At 42.5% G+C, this 20,040-nt stretch overlaps 1 protein-coding gene across 1 annotated transcript in view; it reads right to left on the reverse strand.

Annotated features, from left to right (window-relative positions):
- Window positions 1–20,040, reverse strand: part of LOC308104748 (protocadherin-15-like) — a 249,305-nt gene that overhangs the window by 111,856 nt on the left and 117,409 nt on the right. Inside the window, exons 18-19 of the mRNA XM_080455256.1 lie at window positions 11,652–11,784; window positions 11,089–11,168 (exon numbers count right to left, since the gene is read on the reverse strand). Of these exons, the coding sequence (XP_080311382.1) occupies window positions 11,089–11,168; window positions 11,652–11,784 (213 nt within the window). The remainder of the gene's footprint in view (window positions 1–11,088; window positions 11,169–11,651; window positions 11,785–20,040) is intronic.

The raw sequence follows: 20,040 nt of genomic DNA on the forward strand, positions 1-20,040 counted from the left end.
GAGACGCCCAGTTTGAAAAGATATCACCTGAGCATCGGCGTTCTCATTATGTGTGCATGTACGAGCAGAGTCAAGGATGCTGCAAAGCCTTTCTTTGCCTATTATGTAAAAGTACAACTCAGGGCATGTTCATGGGCGCAATGGCATGAATAGCAATGGCACGCACGTGCACACACATGCACGCACGCTGGACTGTGAAGGATTTTCAAGTGGGATGTTAGCACACACACATACACACACACGCACACGCACACACACACACACACACACACACACATTGTACTTTATCTAAATGCATGTACTTTCCTGACCATCAGTGTTACACATTAACCTTGGCATCATTATTTTGGGCAAAGTTTAAAACGAAAAGAAAAAAGAAAAGAAAAATACACAACACTATTTTCACCATGGTGTGTGACGAAAGACCTTGGAAAAGTAGGATAGAGGAAGAGAGACATTGAGGGAGAGAGAGAGTGTGAAAAGGGAAATGAGAAGAGTGGGTGGCATTTCTATTTTAAAAAGGGTTTCACACAAATCATTGGCATTACTTTTCATTTGTGTATTGTGTGGCATGTTGTGTGTATTATGTGCAATGTGTCTGAAAGCATGTGAACATGCAAGTTTGTTGTGTGCATTACTGTGCATATATATGCATGTGCATGTGTATTATGCATGAGTGTGTGTGTGTGTGTGTGTGTGTGTGTGTGTGTGTGTGTGTGTGTGTGTGTGTGTGTGTGTGTGCACACACATGTGCAATGGATAAATGTTCAATCTTAGAATCTTCTAATCACTGCCTGGCCTGATTGAATCACAAGTATGCGAGTGCTCGCACGCGCGCGCCGCGCGCGCACACACACACACACACACACACACACACACACACACACACACACACACACACACACACACACACACACACACACACACACACACACACACACACACAGTCTAAGGGCTCTAGGGATATGTATTCATTAATTGCTCATTAAATATGTATTTCTGATCCAGGGGATAGATTCTATCTACATTTCTGGGGGAAGAAAAAAAAATACAGAGAGAGAGAGAGAGAGAGAGAGAGAGAGAGAGAGAGAGACAGAGAAATAATGAGTCAAATAATTGATATAAAATATATGAAGGAGAAAGGGCCCTATCGTACGCCCGGCGCTATCCCTTGGCACTACCCGCTATCCATTCATTACACGCAAGGCAGCTGGTATCGTGCCCAGGGGTGTTTTTTTTGTGGCGGAACACTATTTTAATGACGTTTATTTTACCTTAATGTGTGATTAATTTTATTTAGGTTTACAGGTGTATAGATAGTAGGAAACATGTTTGTTGAAATGAAAAAGTTGTTTACTTAGTTTTAATCTTTGTAAATCTTCTCAAGGAATGCCTTGAATTATATATTATAACATTCTAAAGTTTGCTTTGAACAAAGTATCTTTCTCTTCTTCGACGGTGGCTGAGGCATTCTTGTTGTGAGCAGATAGGATACTGGCAGCACTGGGCAGCAGTACTGTAGCCAAAATGCTGTATATTTTATTCCAAGGCAATCAATGTCGGACTGCCTCTTCCATGATGGGCAGAGAGGGAGATCGTGTACGATAGCACTGGGGATAATCCATTGCGCAGCCTGCTCTTACAGACAATGGCACCTGGCACGTAGCCTGGGATCCAGCCTGCTTGCTACGTTCGGCGTTTTTTTCTTCTCACTTCGCTTCACAGTCTGGAAAGCCTCCTATCTCCGAGTAAAAACAGCTCCGTGGCTTCTGATTGGTCTCGAGTCACTTCCTGACTTGCCTACGCAATGGAAATACGATTCAAATACTGTAGGACCCTGGCCAGACTGAGTAGGGAAGTGAGAAAAAGACGAACGTAGCGAATCAGGCTGGATTCCAGGCTACCTGGCACGCTGATTGGTTTCAATAATGTAACGCCCAAACCACACCTATGCATAATGTAAGGGGTAGCGCAGGTGTTTTAGGGATATGGCTGGTGGCGCAAGATAGCAACATGGCCGTGGGAACGCCCCTTGCGCAATGCTAAATCCCATAGTGGGTATTGAACCGATGTGCAAGATAGGGCCCATAAGAGTCCACCAGTAGCCACTAAAGGCTGGCAAGGTTTGTTGAAGGGAGGCATTAGAAGAAAGGTCATGGGGTCATCAAAATCAGTAGGGTTCATCCAGCAATCTGCATAGATTATGTTTATGTTTATGTTTATTAAAGGATCCCCATTAGAGTCACATGACTGAGCCTCTAGTCTTCCTGGGGTCCTGAGATGTATTGTGTGCAAAGTATATATTATGCTCCGGGGAACATGAATGCACTTGGAGAGATTCATGGCAATAGTGAATTAGATTGCCAGATGACAACAATGTCTAGCCCAGAACCCACACGCTCTTTCTTTTTGCACTCTCGCCCACACAAAATGTGCATGTGCCAGTAGTGTGAAGTAGGTCTGCTACTGTGTAGCAGTAACACAGGTACAACATACATACATGCATACATACATACATACATACATACAGTACAATGAACTACTGCAAGTATCTTAACTACCCTTAAAAGCGAACTCCACCGTGTTAAATGTGTTTTTGAAGCTTAACCGTGAAACCATGAAAACCCTGGTGGTGCCTTGCACTCTGCATAGCTCTGCATTCATGTTTTTACAACCAAAATCTGGTTTTCAGATGAGCACTCACTGAAACCTGGTTTGACTGAGGGCACACTAACAGAGGGTGTTTGCATGGCGCGATGTCACGCAATCAAAACCTCATCAAAGACGAGCATAATACCTGGTACGTGGCTGTCCCACAAGTTATCCATTCAGAATTCAGATTAAAAAATATCAAAAGTAGCAGATCGGCAAGCTCAAAATGCGTCGCTTCGAGCTTGCTGATCTTCCAGAGGTTTCTGCCCGACAGCAACGATATGCTTGTCTTTCATGAGGTTTTGAGATCCCACCATGCAAACACCCTCTGTTAGTGTGCCCTCAATCAAAACGCTTTTCAGTGCTCATCTGAAAACCAGATTTTGGTTGTAAAAAAGAAAACATGTTAATGCTTTAGAGATATGCAGAGTGCAAGGAACCACCAGGGTGTTCATGGTTGAGCTGCAAAAACACATTAACCGCAAAAATAAATAATTGAAAAATGTAATAGCTATTTTCAACAGTGAATGCAAAATTATCGTGGTTTTGTAAGCTAGTTTTTACCGGTTTTCTTTTTTGTACATATTTGACTGCAAAATTTGAATTGTTTGAAAGGTTTTATAAGTTATCCTTGCTTATATGTATGTATAACTATTTCTAACAGCAAATAAACAATGGTTGTAGTTTTGTAAGCTAGTTTTCTTTACGTTTTTATATATTTGACTGCAAAATTACAATGTGACACAGCCCTGTTTACACTTTTTTTTTTTTTTTAATTGCTCATACATTTCTTAGTTTTGATTTGTTTACACTTGCTTTGGTAAAGTCAACGTATGTTTCTCATGCCAGACGCCCACCCCAATGATGCCCATGACATACAGACAATGCAATCAGAACACGGCAGAGAGAGAGAGAGAGAGAGAGAGAGAGAGAGAGAGAGAGAGAGAGAGAGAGACTTTGACTTTTAAAAAACCTTTATTTACACGTTGCTAAAAACACAGGTTCTCACGTTTTTACATCTTCTCAGTCAACATTCACATTATGAAATGACAAGCCTTCTACCTGAAGATTAATCCAAAACATAACCCCTCATCCTCAACTGAGCAGATTACATCATTATAACACCACTGCTGCACAAAAGTGTCCAGATTTTTCATCTCCTTGAAAAACTTAAAATCTATCCATACCCTTGACCTTACCAATGAGATAAACACACTGACTAGGTCCTGCATCACTTCCCTCTCTATCTTGTTTCTTCTTGTCAAATATATTGCCATTTTTGCTTCCCCTAAAAGGAAATTTAGCAATTGCCACTTAGCCGCATTGTTTCTCCTGTACCCAGCTCCAAATATAAACACAACTTTAGACCACTCCACTTCAAAAAAAGAAAACAAACTCTCTAACACACGAAATAAGGCATCAACCCTCCCACACTCCAAAAAACAATGGGAAATAGTCTCCGCCCTCCCACAAAAGGGACACTCATTTAGAACAGTTGAATTCATTTTTGACACAGTGGCATTAACTGCCACCGCCCCATGGAGAATCCTCCACTGCAAGTCCCCAGTCTGTTTCTTCGAGGGGAGTTTATAAAGCTCTCCACCCCGGTTTGTTTTCCTCAGTTATGTCAAAATACCTTCTCCACACTGTGTCATCCTTCCCATTTAATTTCTCCCTGTTAAGAGCTTTAACACAGCACATGTACAAACCCTTACCATTTACCGTATACAACTCAACACTATGAACCTTTTTCTCATTTAGTAAAGGTCCTGAACAGCTCCTTAGATCAGGATAAAGTTCCAACTCCGGGAAAGGGTCCTCTTCATCAGGGGTTTCCTCCCCCTCACTGTAAATCCTTAAGAGATCAAAATCCTCCTCAGACAGTCTCTCAGCCCATCGCCCCAAGATGTACTCCACATAGCGGACTGACCTCAGCCCCAGCAGATCAGCTATTGCGTGTACATTTTTTAACCTCGGCCCAGCTACATCCACTAAATTCCTCAAAGTCACCATCCCAGCGGTGCACAGACTGTGAATGAGGCTAGGTGTCGTACTGTCCTGAATGTCCAGCCTAGCCCCCCCAACAAGCGGTTCTTCTAGAAACCAGTAAAGCGAAGCAACAGGCTCCTCCATTGTCCATTTGAACCAAGCCCACGCCTTAAATACAGCCCTGTAAAAAGGCGATAATTCACTCATCTCAACACCATTACCGTTCATTAAAAACAAAGCAGAATCCATCCCCAGTCCATCTACCCTCCTCAGGATAGTACTCGCCACGTCCTTCCAGATGAGGTACTCATATCCAGTTGTTAGGTACTTCTGTATGAACTGCATCCGAAAAGTTGCAACTCTACTCTCAATGTGTATCAGTCCTTGCCCTCCCTCCTCCTTAGGCAAGAACAATACAGCTTGGGGTATCCAATGCATTCTGTCCCAAAAGAAATCAACCATTAAAGCTTGCACTTTTTTGATCAAACCACTTGGTGGCTCCATGCACGCTAGACGATGCCACAATGTAGAGGCCACCAGATTGTTAATGACTAACGTTCTCCCCCTGAAAGACATTCTTGGCAGCAACCATTTCCATTTATTTAATTTTCCTTGCACCTTCTCTGTTACATTTTCCCAATTTTTATTCATAGTTTCCTCATCCCCAATGTAAATGCCCAAATACTTGATTCCCCCCCGCTTCCACGCTAACCCTCCCGGTAACTTCGGGAGACCCCCAGCCCACCTCCCTACTGCTAAGGCCTCACTCTTTTGCCAATTTACCTTTGCTTTGGTTAAACAACAAAAATCATTCACAATCCTTCCTAACTCATCAACGTCTTTTTGCTTGGTGACCAGGATTGCGACATCGTCCGCATATGCTGATAAAACATGTGCTGTGTTAAACCCGGGCAAGACCAGACCATTAAGATCGGACCGTAATCTGTGCAACAGTGGTTCAATGGATAAAGCATACAGCATCCCCGACAGTGAGCACCCTTGCCGAACCCCCCGTTCTGCTCTAAAAGGGACACTCAGTCCCCCATTTATCTTCAGTACACTTTCAATGTCCTGGTACAAAACCTTTATCATGGCTATAAGACCTGGGTGCAGACCAAAAAACCCTAGAATTTTCCAGAGGTATTGATGCTCCACCCGATCGAACGCTTTTAATTGGTCCAGTGAAATGAGACCAACATCTAAACCTAATGAACCAGAGACGTCCAAAACATCACGAATCAGAGACACATTGTCTACAATTGACCTACCAGGCACGCAATAGGTTTGGTCTAAATGTACAACCTGATCTAGCACCTCCCTGAGTCTATTAGCCAGAGCTTTGGACAGAATCTTGTAGTCCGTGCAAAGGAGAGACACTGGACGCCAGTTTTTAATGTCCTTCAGATCACCTTTCTTGGGCAGCAAAGTTAAGACCGCTCTCCTGCAACTTAGCGGCAAACACATTTCTCCAAAACTTTCATTCAAAACTTCCAACAAGTCCTCCTCCAACTCGTCCCAGAAATCTTTGTAGAACTCCACGGTCAGCCCGTCAATGCCAGGGGCTTTTCCACCCTCCATGCCTTGCAAAGCCGCATGCAGCTCAGCCAGTGTCAGAGGGCCCCCCTGACCACGGTTCTCCTCAGCGGGAATCAGAGGAATTCCATCACAAAATGATGAAAACAGCGGCTCATCGTCCTTGTATTCACTCTTATATAGCTCAGAGTAAAAATCCACTGCCACACGCCGGATCTCTCCAGCCTCTGTTATCTCCTGCCCTTCAGGTGAACGTAACGTGTGCAGGACTCTGCTCTGTCCATTCTTTTTCTCTAGACCAAAAAAGAAACTGGAAGGTGCATCCATCCGATTTGCGCCCTGGAACCTAGACCGCACCAATGCCCCTTGCGCCTTTGTGCCCAGTAGGTCTTCAAGCATGCTTTTTTTAGACTTTAGGACTTCAAAATGTCCTCTATCTCCTGTGGACTCCCACACATTCTGCAGGTCCACTAACTCAGCCTCTAGATCTTTCATTGACCTGGCGATGTCCCTTGTAACATTAAAAGTGTACTGTTGACAAAGCTGCTTAATTTGAACCTTCCCAAAGTCCCACCACTGCCTCAGTGACTCAAACTTTTGCTTCTCACTCTTAAAACCCTTCCAAAAAAACCTAAACACCTCCTTAAAATTTTCATCAAGGAGTAAAGTAGAGTTGAAATGCCAGTAAGCACTCCTTGGTTTCACATTTGTGATAAGCACATCTCCCACCACTAGAGAATGATCAGAAAACCCCACTGGCAGCATTTCACACCTCTTAATGACACCAAACTGGTGTTTGAAACAATAAAACCTATCCAGCCTAGCTAAAGAGATAATATTTTCCCTAACATGAGCCCACGTGTACTGTCTCTTTGTACCATGTAATTCTCTCCATAAGTCCACTAAATCATGTGTCTCAATGAGGTTGCTCAGTACTCTTTGTGATTGCTTGTGAGGTTCAATATGATTACGATCGTATTGATCATTTTGAGTACAGTTAAAATCCCCACCAAGGTACAAAAAATCATCCGAATTACAAGTCATTAAAAACTCATTCAAAGTATTTAAAGCCCTTACCCTGTCCTGTCCAACAACAGGTGCATACATATTAATCAACACTATTGTGTATTTTTCATACTTTGCTTTAACAATCATAAGTCTCCCTTCCACTTTAACCTGAACCTCATAAGTGATGGGTGCAAAACTCTTTGAAAACAGGATTGCAACCCCCCCACTATTTGATTCCAAAGAGCTCAAACAAACTTCCCCCTCCCATTCTGCCTTCCAATCCGTTTCATTCCTTTCATCAGTATGAGTTTCCTGCACCAACATCACATCAATACCTTTCATTTTTACAAGCTCATACAACATTGCCCTTTTTTTCATATCCCTTGCTCCGTTAAGATTTAATGTGGCAATTCTGAACTCACTCATTTGTACAAAAGAGGAAACCACCCATATTGACAATATGGACCAACTAAAAAAGAAGACAAAAAAATTAAACTGTTTCCTTTCCATCATCATTTTCCATTTCGCGGTTCACTTTCTGTAGAATCTTTTTTACCCTATAAATTTCCTGGTCTGTGAAAGCCCCTCTACCTTTTTTTTTCATATTGGCCTTGGCTGAAACAATGAATGATTCTTTTCGAGGGAAAAAACTTGCTACTTTAACCCCCTTCACATTTTTTGTTTTTTTCAAAAACTGCTTCATCTCTGCCAACTTATAGATAATTGGCTCCTCCTCTGCTGCCCCACACTCCCACCCCCCAAACTCAGTGTCTGAACTTTCATCAGAAGATTCATCTCCCTCTCCTACCAGACTGTCACCTCTATCCTCTGTCACCTTTTTTGGTTTTGGTGGAGACAAAATTTGTTTTGCCTTTCTTTTCCCTCCCACCACCTTTACACTGTCCTCTCCACCACCCATGTCCACATCCGTTGCCACCTTCCCTTCTACTCCAGCCTCACCCCTTGCCTCACTCCCCTCCTCCCCCACCTGACTGGCGCTAGGACTGCTGTCTTCCTGAGTGCTCACAACCTCACTCTCAATGTCACCAGTAACCTCATCCGCTACAGATTCACCACCATTCACCTGCCCTTCTACTCCAGCCTCAACCCTTGCCCCACTCCCCTCCTCCCCCACCTGACTGGCACTAGGACTGCTGTCCTCCTGAGTGCTCACAACCTCACTCTCAATGTCACCAATAACCTCATCCGCTACAGATTCACCACCATTCACCCCCTCTCCATCCTGTTGCTGTCCATTCTCATCCCCCCCCACCTCAGTCCTATCCTCCTGTCCCACAGCCTCTCCCTCCTTGCTCCCCTCCCCTGTCTCTCCCCCAGCAGCTGAGAGGGGTCTGTCTGTTGCAGCAGCTGGCTGACCCCATGGATTAGCCCCGCCCCCTTTTTTCGCACCACTCGTCCCAGCAGCACTGGCTGAAGTGGACGGCTGTGCGTCTGGACACGTTCTAAATAAATGCCCCTCCGCCCCACACTCAAAACACTTCATGCTTTCTGTTGTGGCAAAAAGAGTGTAATCAAACCCCTCTACCTTTATTTTAAAATTTATTCTCATGTCCCGGGTCTTATCCTGCAAAATCATGAAAACCGTTCTCCTATGTGACACCACATGCTTCAACGCAGGTGATTTACAGCCTGAAGGCATCTTTTTTACTGGTGACACAACCTTCCCATATCGTGTCAACTCTTTCACAATAAGCTCATCTCTTATGAACGGAGGGACGTTTGACAGTGAGACCTTTGTGGCCGGTGTTGTGAGAGGCACTACTGACACAAACGTGTCTTTTATCACCACGCCTTTCACAACAACAGTGTTTGCTTTCTCCACACCGTCCACAAAAATCACCACTCCACCATTCATCCTGGCAGCAGACATTACACTCGCCGCTCCCACCACCTTTGCCACAGCTAAGCTGACCTCTTCCACAGAACAAGAGAAACTTGGCGAGATCTTAACGCCATGTTTCCTCGTCAAGTTTGTGAACTCCATGACGCCGACAGCAGCAGCCACTGCCGCGGCGCACAGAAGCCACAACCCCCGCTGCTTACAGCGAGGTTTAAACACTAACCAATGAATGAAAAAACACTTTAAAAAACAAACCAGCAAAGCATAAGCAAAGATAGAAAAAAAGACTCACTCGCTCCGTAGAAACTCACTCCACACCACCCGCTCACGCTCACACATGCGCTCGAGAGAGAGAGAGAGAGAGAGAGAGAGAGAGAGAGAGAGAGAGAGAGAGAGAGAGAAGCAGGGTTACGGGGAGCAGAGCAGTGTGGAGGGGAACGGAAATGAAAAGAGCAATGATCTTAAGACTTTAAAGTGAGTGGAGTGAATGAAAGAGAAACAACAGAGAGAGAGAGATAGAGAGAGAGAGAGAGAGAGAGAGAGAGAGAGAGAGAGAGAGAGAGAGAGAGAGAGAGAGAGAGAGAGAGAGAGAGAGAGAGAGAGAGAGAGAGAGAGAGAGTAGATAGAGGGTGAAAGAGAGAGAGAGAGAGAGAGATGATTAAAACTTGAGCTTCAACCAATCTGGACGTTTGATGTTTCCAGCATGAATGATTTTTAAAGCCCTTCACATCTGCATTCTAGGGATGCTTTGATGGGCTCACAGGAACATGATAGTGACAAAATGTTCTCAGAGATAGTGTGTCACACACACACACACACACACACACACACACACACACACACACACATACACACACACACACACACACACGCACGCACACACACACACACACACACACAAACACGCAAGAACACACAAGAACAATCTAAACCAAAAACAGACTACAGTGAGAATACCCTCAGAGATATTCTCTCTCTACAGCACCATGCCATATGTTTTCTGCATGTGATGTGGGCACACAGTGTGGATTGTTCTGGTCTGCACGCACACACACACACACACACACACACACACACACACACACACACACACACACACACACACACACACACACACACACACACACACACACACACACACACACACACACACACACACACACACACACACACACACACACACACACACACTCTCTCCTTCCTATGGTACAGTACTTTATGTTTCACTCTGGTGCTTTAGGCCGTCCGAGGAAAAACACTTTTGTTAAGTGATTCTGTAGTGCGGTCAAGAACAATTCTCAAAATATTCTCTACAACGTGGCTGATATTAAAAACGCAAATCTGATCGGCCCTGTGGAGAAAAGTGGAGCATTTTCAGAGTAATTTAGTTATAAAGTTAATAAAATTCCCCAGGCTCACCAGGGAGGGAATTGAGCGGGTTGAATGTAGATTGTTTATAATGAGCTCATGTTGTGAAGCAGAACTGATATGCTCGGCATTTAAGTACATGTACAGTTGATTCATGGTTGTTGTGTGTGGTACAGTATGTGTATATCTGTAGTACTGTATGTTGTGAGCAGATTTGACGTACACTGTTACCAACACAAAACAATAAAAACAAGATAAAGCTTGGAAAAAGCCAATGATGTTTTTTCATCTCGGCTGGCAAATGTCAATACGAAATGTAATCCTCTTTGGAGGCTAAATAAATGAAAGAAAATATAAGTGCTATAAATGTGTGGATGGAGTTGACAGCCAGAAACGGGAGTATCAGCCCAGGTTGATCATGTAGAGGCATTAAACTCCTGTGTTAATAACCAGTCATCCAAATTTTGGGTATGTCCAACACAGTGGTTAACATCAGTAAATATTTGGAAAGACGTGATGATCAAAACTTCATCACTAAGCATGGCGATGACAAGAGCATGTTGATTCCCATAGGAATAGAAAAGTACATCTACATCGATCCCACAGATGTAATAATACAAAATAATCTCATCACAGCCTCAATTGTAGTAATGTTGAGAGAGAAAACAAGTACTTACTTCTCTGTAAGAGTAAAGTGTTCAAGTGAGTCACCACTCTGGATGGTGTAGGTGATTGGGTCCCCTTCTCGATCTATTGCCTACACACACACACACACACACACACACACACACACACACACACACACACACACACACACCTATTATTAATGTTGACTATCAGCAAATACACACATCTGTATGAAAATGGATTTTTGTACGTATGTGTCTCTGTGTGTGTAAGAGAGGGGGAGGGGGGAAAGAGAGAGAGAGAGAATGGGTGTTTTTTTAATGTAACAACTCAATAATACAACGTAAACACGCACGCACGCACGCACGCACACGCACACACACACACACACACACACACACACACACACACACACACACAAACCAAACAGTCAGCAAAAAAACTAAACAAAACAAAAATAAAATACTCAGCAGCAATCAAATGAAAAAAGTAAAATAAAAAATAAATAAAGAATAAATCAGCCCCACAGTACAAAAGAAGAAAAATAAAACTCAATTCAATTCTGGTATGTGGTTAGAGAGAGAGAGAGAGAGAGAGAGAGAGAGAGAGAGACCTGCAGATTAAGCAGCGTAGCTCCAGTTCTCATCGCCTCGCTGATCTCCAGATTGTACTGTTGCTGGGGGAAACGGGGTGGGCTCTGGTTGTTAGGGGGCAACACCTCTATGTAGACTGTAGTGATGGAAGACCTGGTCACACACACACACACACACACACACACACACACACACACACACACACACACACACACACACACACACACACACACACACACACACACACACACACACACACACACACACACACACACACACACAGACACACACACAGACACAGACACACAAATCATGTTAGGGGGTTCGGTGTGTGTGTGTGTGTGTGTGTGTGTGCGCGTGTGTGTGTCGTTAATGTAGAATAGCAGTCAGCATGAACCAGGTCAGAGTTGAACTGCTTTCATTTGTGTGCATCATAAGTCACCGTACACCGTGCATGGTGTACTATGGCAGGTGCATCATTGCAGCCCAGGCGGGTGTCAATGTTCCCTCCACAGGGAATGAAAGGATGGCTGGACGCACCGCTGAACATCCCTTCTCTTTCTGTCTTCCACTGTTCTCCCTCCAAACCTCCCCTTTCTCCTCTCTACCGTTCCCTCCATCCAAACCTTCTCTCTCTGTCTTCCACTAACACACCTCCATCCAAACCTTCCCTTTCTCCTCTCCACTGTTCCCTCCATCCAAACCTTCTCTTTCTCCTCTCCACTGTTCCCTCCATCCAAACCTTCTTTTTCTGTCTTCCACTGTTCCCTCCATCCAAACCTTCTCTTTCTGTCTTCCACTGTTCCCTCCATCCAAACCTTCTCTTTCTCCTCTCCACTGTTCCCTCCATCCAATCCTTCCCTTTCTCCTCCTCTTAACCATTTAATCATATGAACCCTAGCACCCCTCTAGTTTGGGGGCGAAAAGAGCTTGTAGATCTGCTATTTTTGATGAAGAGGGGGCCTAGTATAAAGTATATAGGGTCAGGGTACTAAAATATAAATCTTAAAGGTCCATAAGACAAAAATGTCCGTAAGGCCAGTCATAAGGCACATAAGATCTACAATTGTATATACAGTCATTAACTACAACTAACGTATATAGTACTGGTGGATTCAGCTGTTACACAGGTTCAATGTCATTTGTTCCTGTGAGATTTAATTATATACGTTTACCAGGTGTGTTTGCAAATAGAGAGTGGGGAGGAGAGCTTCCCCAGGTCCATTTGGTTCTATTTATTTTGTACACATCAGTACAACATCAGAGTTACACTCTGGAAAACATCCTGCAGCACTAAAACGGATGTTTGATTTAATTTTGTCTTCTCATTACTGATTAACAAGTTGTGACCGTGCGGTTGCAGGCAGGTTTCAGATTTATATCTCTGAGGAATAATACATTCGGGCAGATGTATTATTTTCATTTATTTGCACACGCGGTTTTGGATCACGTCAAAGCTCATCTGCGCGTCGATGTCATTTGCTATAATGTGCCCAGAATCCAGAGATTGTTAAGTGGTTAAGCCCTATTTAACGACAGAAAAGAAAATCAACGTGTCCTGTTCTGAGCAGTGGTGGAATAAGTCCTGTATTTACATATTTACTCAATACTTGAGTAAATATGTACTTAGTTACTTTCCACCACTGGTACAGAGGCAGAGAGAGTGCGACACTGCGACAGGCTGGCAGGCAGATAGGAAAGCAGGAGAGAGGACAGAGGAGAAAAAGAAGAATGAGTTAGAAGAAGAGAAGATGGAGTGTGTGTGTGTGTGTGTGTGTGTGTGTGTGTGTGTGTGTGTGTGTGTGTGTGTGTGTGTGTGTGTGTGTGTGTGTGTGTGTGTGTGTGTGTGTGAGAGACGTGTGTGTGTGTGTGTGTGTGTGTGTGTGTGTGTGTGTGTGAGGGGGGGCAGGGGGGGTAATGGCAGAGGATTGTGTTAAGAGAGGCCGATGGAGGTCAGGAGAGTAGAGAAGGAGAGGAGGGGGATAATTGGAGAGAGCGGCGTTATAGGAAGGAAGGAGAGAGAGCGACGACAGGAACAGAGGAGGAGAGAATAATGGGGAAAAAGACGAGTGTAAGGGAGAGTGAACGGTCTATTATTTTACTTTGGAGTAGCTAGTCGCTGTTTGTTTTTGCAGCGCTCCGTGCTGTGTTTAGCTGATCAATATCAGTGTTGAGTCAACAGCAGTGGGAGTTGCAGCCTCTCTACACAAAAGTACTTATCGCCATTCTATCTTGTATCGAGTTTTTATAAACTTTCTTTTGATCGCTTCTATTTTCCATTTGTTTGTTTTCTCCGCAAGGGTCCATAAAAGCCAAGCTCTGGGACTTTTGGAAGTTGGTACTATTGATTTCAGGTGCCCTCCCAGGGCACTCGAACACCCCCCCACCAGTTAAACAAACTGTCTCGCTGACACGTTGTGTGGAACTATGGATGTATTCTGGAGATTCTGAGTAATAATAAACCTGCATGTTTGCTACTGTTTATAGACCCCTTAACAGACGACGCGCAACCAGTAGTATGCGTGCAACCAGTATGCGCGCGATGAAACCCATTCTGTCAGGTCTCGCTAGGACGCGCCTCACTAGCCAACACACAAGAGGGGGTTGGGGTTTGCTGAAACCAGCGCACCCCGAAACAACAGGTTGAGAATTGATTGCGTGAAACAATCACCTGTGCGTCCAGTCTCAATGTTGGTAAACAAATAATTGGTCTATTATGTCCCTCAATGTTGAACAGGTTGTATTATCAACAAATATCCCACTGGGACTATAAAGTCTAATCAAATCTAAATCAATGCCGAATAGAAGCCAAAAGAATTAAAAGAGAATACAGGTCCCAATTATCCTCTCAATTCAAATGGCTAAGGAAGCTAATTGAATGTTGGCACTTTGAACCACTTGTACTAATTATTCTAACAACAAACAAGCATTTCTTGGCTGGCAACAGAAATGACTTCTGAAGATGTCTCTTATAATGTGTTAAAAAAGTAAAGACCACAAGTATTCCTTCAAAATAGAGTATTAACTCATTCACTGCCAGAATTATTTCTGGCCGCGTTTGAAACACTGCCAGAGATTTTTCATTGAAAAAACAAAAGTACTCAGGAGCCGAGATACAACATTTTTAAGTTTTAAGTTAACAAGGAAGTGGATGGGAGTCTAGATCTTCGAAAAATCATATCTCCTTGGTCTTTGGGTCAAAAAGATTTTTTTTTATTTTATTTTTTAATTAAAAGTCGTTTTAGTCGTTCTAGGCAGGCATGGCTTATGGGACAAAAGTCGTTTTAGTCGTTCTAGGCAGAGAAAAACAACAACTTAATGTTTAAACTAGGTCGCAGCCATCCGCATATAATGCATTTGCTGTTTTCTAGCATTTCATGTAAATTGCCCCATGTCAATACAGAGCTAATACCATTTGGCTAGCCTATGGCAAACCTTTAAATGCTGGTAAGTCTTGTGCACCCCATGATTCAGAATGGCATATTTGATACCATTAATACCCCTGGAATATCTTCTTTCATTTTAAATTGAGCCCTGTAGATGTGCAAATCTTGGCTGCACTAATATGGTGTTACTGCATAATGTGTAACCCTTAAAACTCTGTGGAGCCTTACCGGCTCTAATGATCATAAGTGGATTATTAGCATAGCAAGGTTTTTCTCATATCTTAAAATGGATCAAGTGATTCCAGGCTTCACCATGGTATCTATCATATATGTCAGGCTAGCAAACAAGAATCTGTGCATAATGCAAAGCTGGAGAAATGTCCCTTCCCCCAACCCACAAACAGTATCCCAGGTTTGAAAACATTAAGCAGTATACAGAATGACCACTTAAACCCTAAATACTTTGCTGACCGACCGGGGTAAATGCCAGGGGTCTTGACTTGGTCTGCACCTTTTTTCCCTCTACACCAAATCCCTTTGCAGAAAATAGCCAAGCTCACAACACGTTGCAACTGATATTTCCCCGAAGGTTTGTCCCATAAGCAAACAATGATCAAATGAACAGTACTGGGCCAGGGTACAGATAAAGGCAATATGGCCTTTGGCTAAGGTTAAAGGAAATGGAGGAATGGGGCATTGAGTGCTGCTGAAGTTTTTGTGTTCCATACTAAGGAAGCCCTGAGAGGACTGCATTTGGAAAAGAGTAGTGTTTAAAGGTTTAATGACATTCACTTTTACACAACATTCAAAGTCTTTGTCCTGGTCCTTCAAAAGTGTACAAAAAGTTTTAAGTGAAAATTCCATTACAGTGATCCATGGCAGGTGTTTTTCTCTCACATTTCTAAAGCCTTTTCAACTGCAATGAAAAAATAAATCTTTGCCTGCGGGTGTCGCTGGTGAGGGATTTTGCCTGTCAATCATCGCCCCCCCCCAAAGGAAAGGATAGGGGAGGGGAGGGGCGAGGAGGAGAGTGGGCGGGATTAATCGACTGTGACCTCACTGTCGAAGGGCCAAGCTCAGATTACTTTTCAGCCTAATTATTCAGAAAACCCCAGACCACAGAAAATCCACTGAATGTTCTAAGTTCATTTTTTTTGGGTGTAATTGAGGTCATAAAACCCCAAATAAAACATTGAAAATAAAAAAAGTGAAAATGAATGTCATGATACCTTTAAGGCTATCCGCAGTGAACCAAAGTTGTGATTACACAGTGTACTCCCCCCTTCTGACAAATTCATTTTTTGGCCGTGGACAAGCCGGTATTCACTGACATTTTTAATCAACTACTTACTCTACAATAGCTTGTCACCATAATTACTTATAATTGACAGAACCATTTCCAATCTTGTAAACAGCTTGTGTCCTTGATTTCTTTATTTTTCTTTCATTTTTTGTCGGTCGCCATTGATGTATTTGGAGAACTGTTTAGCCCTCTGGCAAAATGAATGCCTTGCAATGAAAAATGGATACAAACGAGTAGCAAGTTGGAAGGAAAAGCCACTCTTAATGTCAACTTTAACTTGTTATTCCCATGATCCACAATGATTCAGCCTCAACGTGTGAACACAATCAAAGCAGATACAACACAGATAACATTCTCAATGGTATAATGATACACACCCTCCAGCTGTTCCCCTCACAGCAACTGGGAGACTTTGTGGACATAATGACAGCTCCCTGGAGTTTATGCTTGTTTGTGTCTTATGACAACACAGACATATTTCTTTCATAGTTCATTCGTACCAGGTTGATTGGCAGTTCTGTGGGGGAAAATGCCTTGTCAATGCCCGAGGACAGAGAAGATATGAACCCAACAGTAACTGAAATAACCCCTCGTTACACCCGAGGTATGCAGAAGAGCATCTCTGAAGGCACAACACGTTGAACCTTGAGGCAGATGGGTTACAGCAGCAGAAGATGACACTACGTGCCCCTCCTATCAGCTAGAACAGGAAACGGAGGCTACAATGTGCACAGGCTCACTAAAATTGAACATTGGAAGAATAAAAGACTGGAAAAAACGTTGCCTGGTCTGATGACGCTCGATTTAAGCTGTGACATTTGGATGGTTTTGTCAGAATTGGGCATCTACATGAAAGAATGGATCCATCGTGCCTTATATCAATGGTTCAGGCTGGTGGTGGTGGGGTAATGGTGTGGGGGATATTTTCTTGACACACTTTGGGCCCCTTATAGTACCAATTGAGCATCTTGTTGAATGTACGCATGCCAATGCCATGAAGGTAGATTAAAGCAAAAGTTGGTGATCTAAAACAGCAAAGAAACTGTGTTGTCATGTGACCTTAAATATAGTAAACATCCATCATTTACACCTGGCTGTGAAATTGGGAAGCACGTGGGGAAAGTAGAAAACATAAGAATGAATGTTATATCAAAGCAAATTCAACCAGGTCTACACTTTTATATCATAATGGATAAAACCATTAATAATTTAGCGAAGAAATTGTCTAAAGTATAATTCTAGCCAATTTTGTCTAAAATGGTGGCTGTGGGGTAAAATGAACGAAATGACCGTGGGTAAATTGAGCCAATTATCCAAATATTAATCACTATTCATATTTTTTATTATGCCTTTCCAATCCAATTATGCTGAATGACCTTTAATTTGGATGAATATACTAATTTAAGATAATTAATTAATTAAGAGAAATATTAAAAGGTTGTGAATAACAAACTTTATTTAATTGGCTTTATATTGTTTAAATAACCGTTAAGAAAAGAAATAAGACTACCCCTTGACTTGGATCAACTTACCCCTAACCTGGGGCAAGTTGAGCCACTGGACTTTTTTTTAAGAAGTCCTATTTGTATGGCCCTCTGTCATAGAATATAGATGCTCATGATTTCAATTGATAGAAGACATCCTGAAATAAGGGTAGATGTTCAGATTTGACTGCTATCTCATTTTGCCCTGCTTCCAGGACAACTTAAGGGAAAAGTGTCTCATCTTACTCCGTTCTCCCCTACTTGAAATATGCTGAAATATACCTTCAACCAATGCTAATACCCACAGTTATACATATCTGTTTCTGTCAACCAGTCCAGTGAATTATCTCATACAACATATTGCTGATAGTGATATCAGAGATTGGATGACCAAGATTTCTTTCTTTTCTTTTCTTTTTTACAGTTAAACAATGAAAAAACAGACATTCTTTTAGTGGGTCCCAAAGGTTTTGAGGAACCAGAATCAATCCTTGCTATCAGATCTGTCAGTAAAACGTGTCGATCAACTTCCAGAAGCACAAAACTAATACTGTATCCAAGGCTGCCTTTTATCATCTAGGACTATCATCAAGGACAACATCTAAAGTTAGACGCTTCCTGACAGAGTAAGATTCAAAGAAGCTGATTTGTGCTTTTATTGCTAGTAGACTTGATTACTGTAATGCATTTTTTACTGGTCTGACGAAGCAGGTGTGACATAAACTTCAGCTTGTTCAGATTACGGCATCCAGAGTATTAAACTAAAACCAAAAAGCTTCTCTTCACTGGCTCCCAGTAAAACAAAACATCTATTTGAAAGTACTTAAAGGTAGGGTAAGTGATATTTTTTGGTTAAAACAAAAAGTATTTTGTTAAAAGGTTAAAATACTATATTCTGATAGTAATCATTGCTATAGAGTGTTTGTTCAGTAACAGGAGTCTCCCCGTCTCTCCAGCTCTTTAATAAACAGAAAATACATTTTCCGGTAGGTGTCAAAATCTCAGCCAATCGGGAGAAAGTACAAATTTTTAAGCCTCATTTTTATAGTGTTCCAGTTCCATTTTGCCTGCTCATTTCTTAGTGTCATCACTTCCAATTTCACTTGTTTAATCTATATCCTGATTGAGTTCTCTATCCTGATTGGATAAAATTGGAAATGAAACTGAAACGAAAATGCATTTTCTGTTTTATAAAGAGCTGGAGAGACAAGGAGACTCCTTTTACTGAACAAACACTCTATAGCAATGAGTACTATCAGAATATGGAGCTATTTAACACTTATTTTAACCAAAGAAAATCACTTACCCTACCTTTATTGTATAATTTTTTAAATATTAGAAAGAAAGGGGACTGATACAGGGAGAGAAAGGAGAGTGAAAAAAGAGAGAACGATAATGGATAAAGGGAGAAAAATAGAGGGAGAGTAAAATAAAGAGTGAGAAAGAGTACTGATGAAGGGAGAGAAGGAGAGAAAGAGAGGGATAGTGAAAGAAAGACAGGGCACTGATAAAGGGAGAGAAAGAAGCAGGAGGGCAAAAAAAGAGAGGAAGATGATGGATAAAGGGAGATAAATTGAGGGAGAGAGATAAAAGTGAGAGAGAGGACTGATGCAGGGAGAGTATGTTTCATATAAATGGATCAGGTGAGGTCTGGCGGGAACAGATGGAGGGATTGGCCACTGCTCAATAGCTCTCTATTGTAGCCGAGACCAATTACATTTTGTCCATTTTCTTTTCATTTCACTCTTACTTCTCTCTCTCCCTTTCTGCATTTCACTCATTTGTTCTCCCGTCTGTTCCTTGTTCCTTTTTCTTCTCGCTTGCTGCTCTACATAGTTTTCTCTGTCCTTTTCTTGACGTTCTCCATTTCCCCCCCCACCCCCGCCCATAACTCTTCCTCTCTTCATCAGTCACAGACTTTTCATTGTTTCTTTTCAGATCCCTCGAGCCGTATTTCATATTCATTATATAGTATTTATTATCCATCTGGCAGGTGTATATAATTATGCCTGCTGTTTCCACTATTACACACACACACACACACACGTGCATTTCCGCGCACACACACATTATGCATGTGCGCGTACACACACCACACATATAGAAACAAACCCATGCGCAAACACATGCACGAACACACACACACACACACACACACACACACACACACACACACACACACACGTGTATGCATATGCGCACACACGCACACGTACAGTAGGCATATGCGCGCAAA

Source organism: Gymnoscopelus braueri (assembly GCF_963280865.1).
Source record: "Gymnoscopelus braueri genome assembly, chromosome: 17".
NCBI lineage: Eukaryota > Metazoa > Chordata > Actinopteri > Myctophiformes > Myctophidae > Gymnoscopelus > Gymnoscopelus braueri.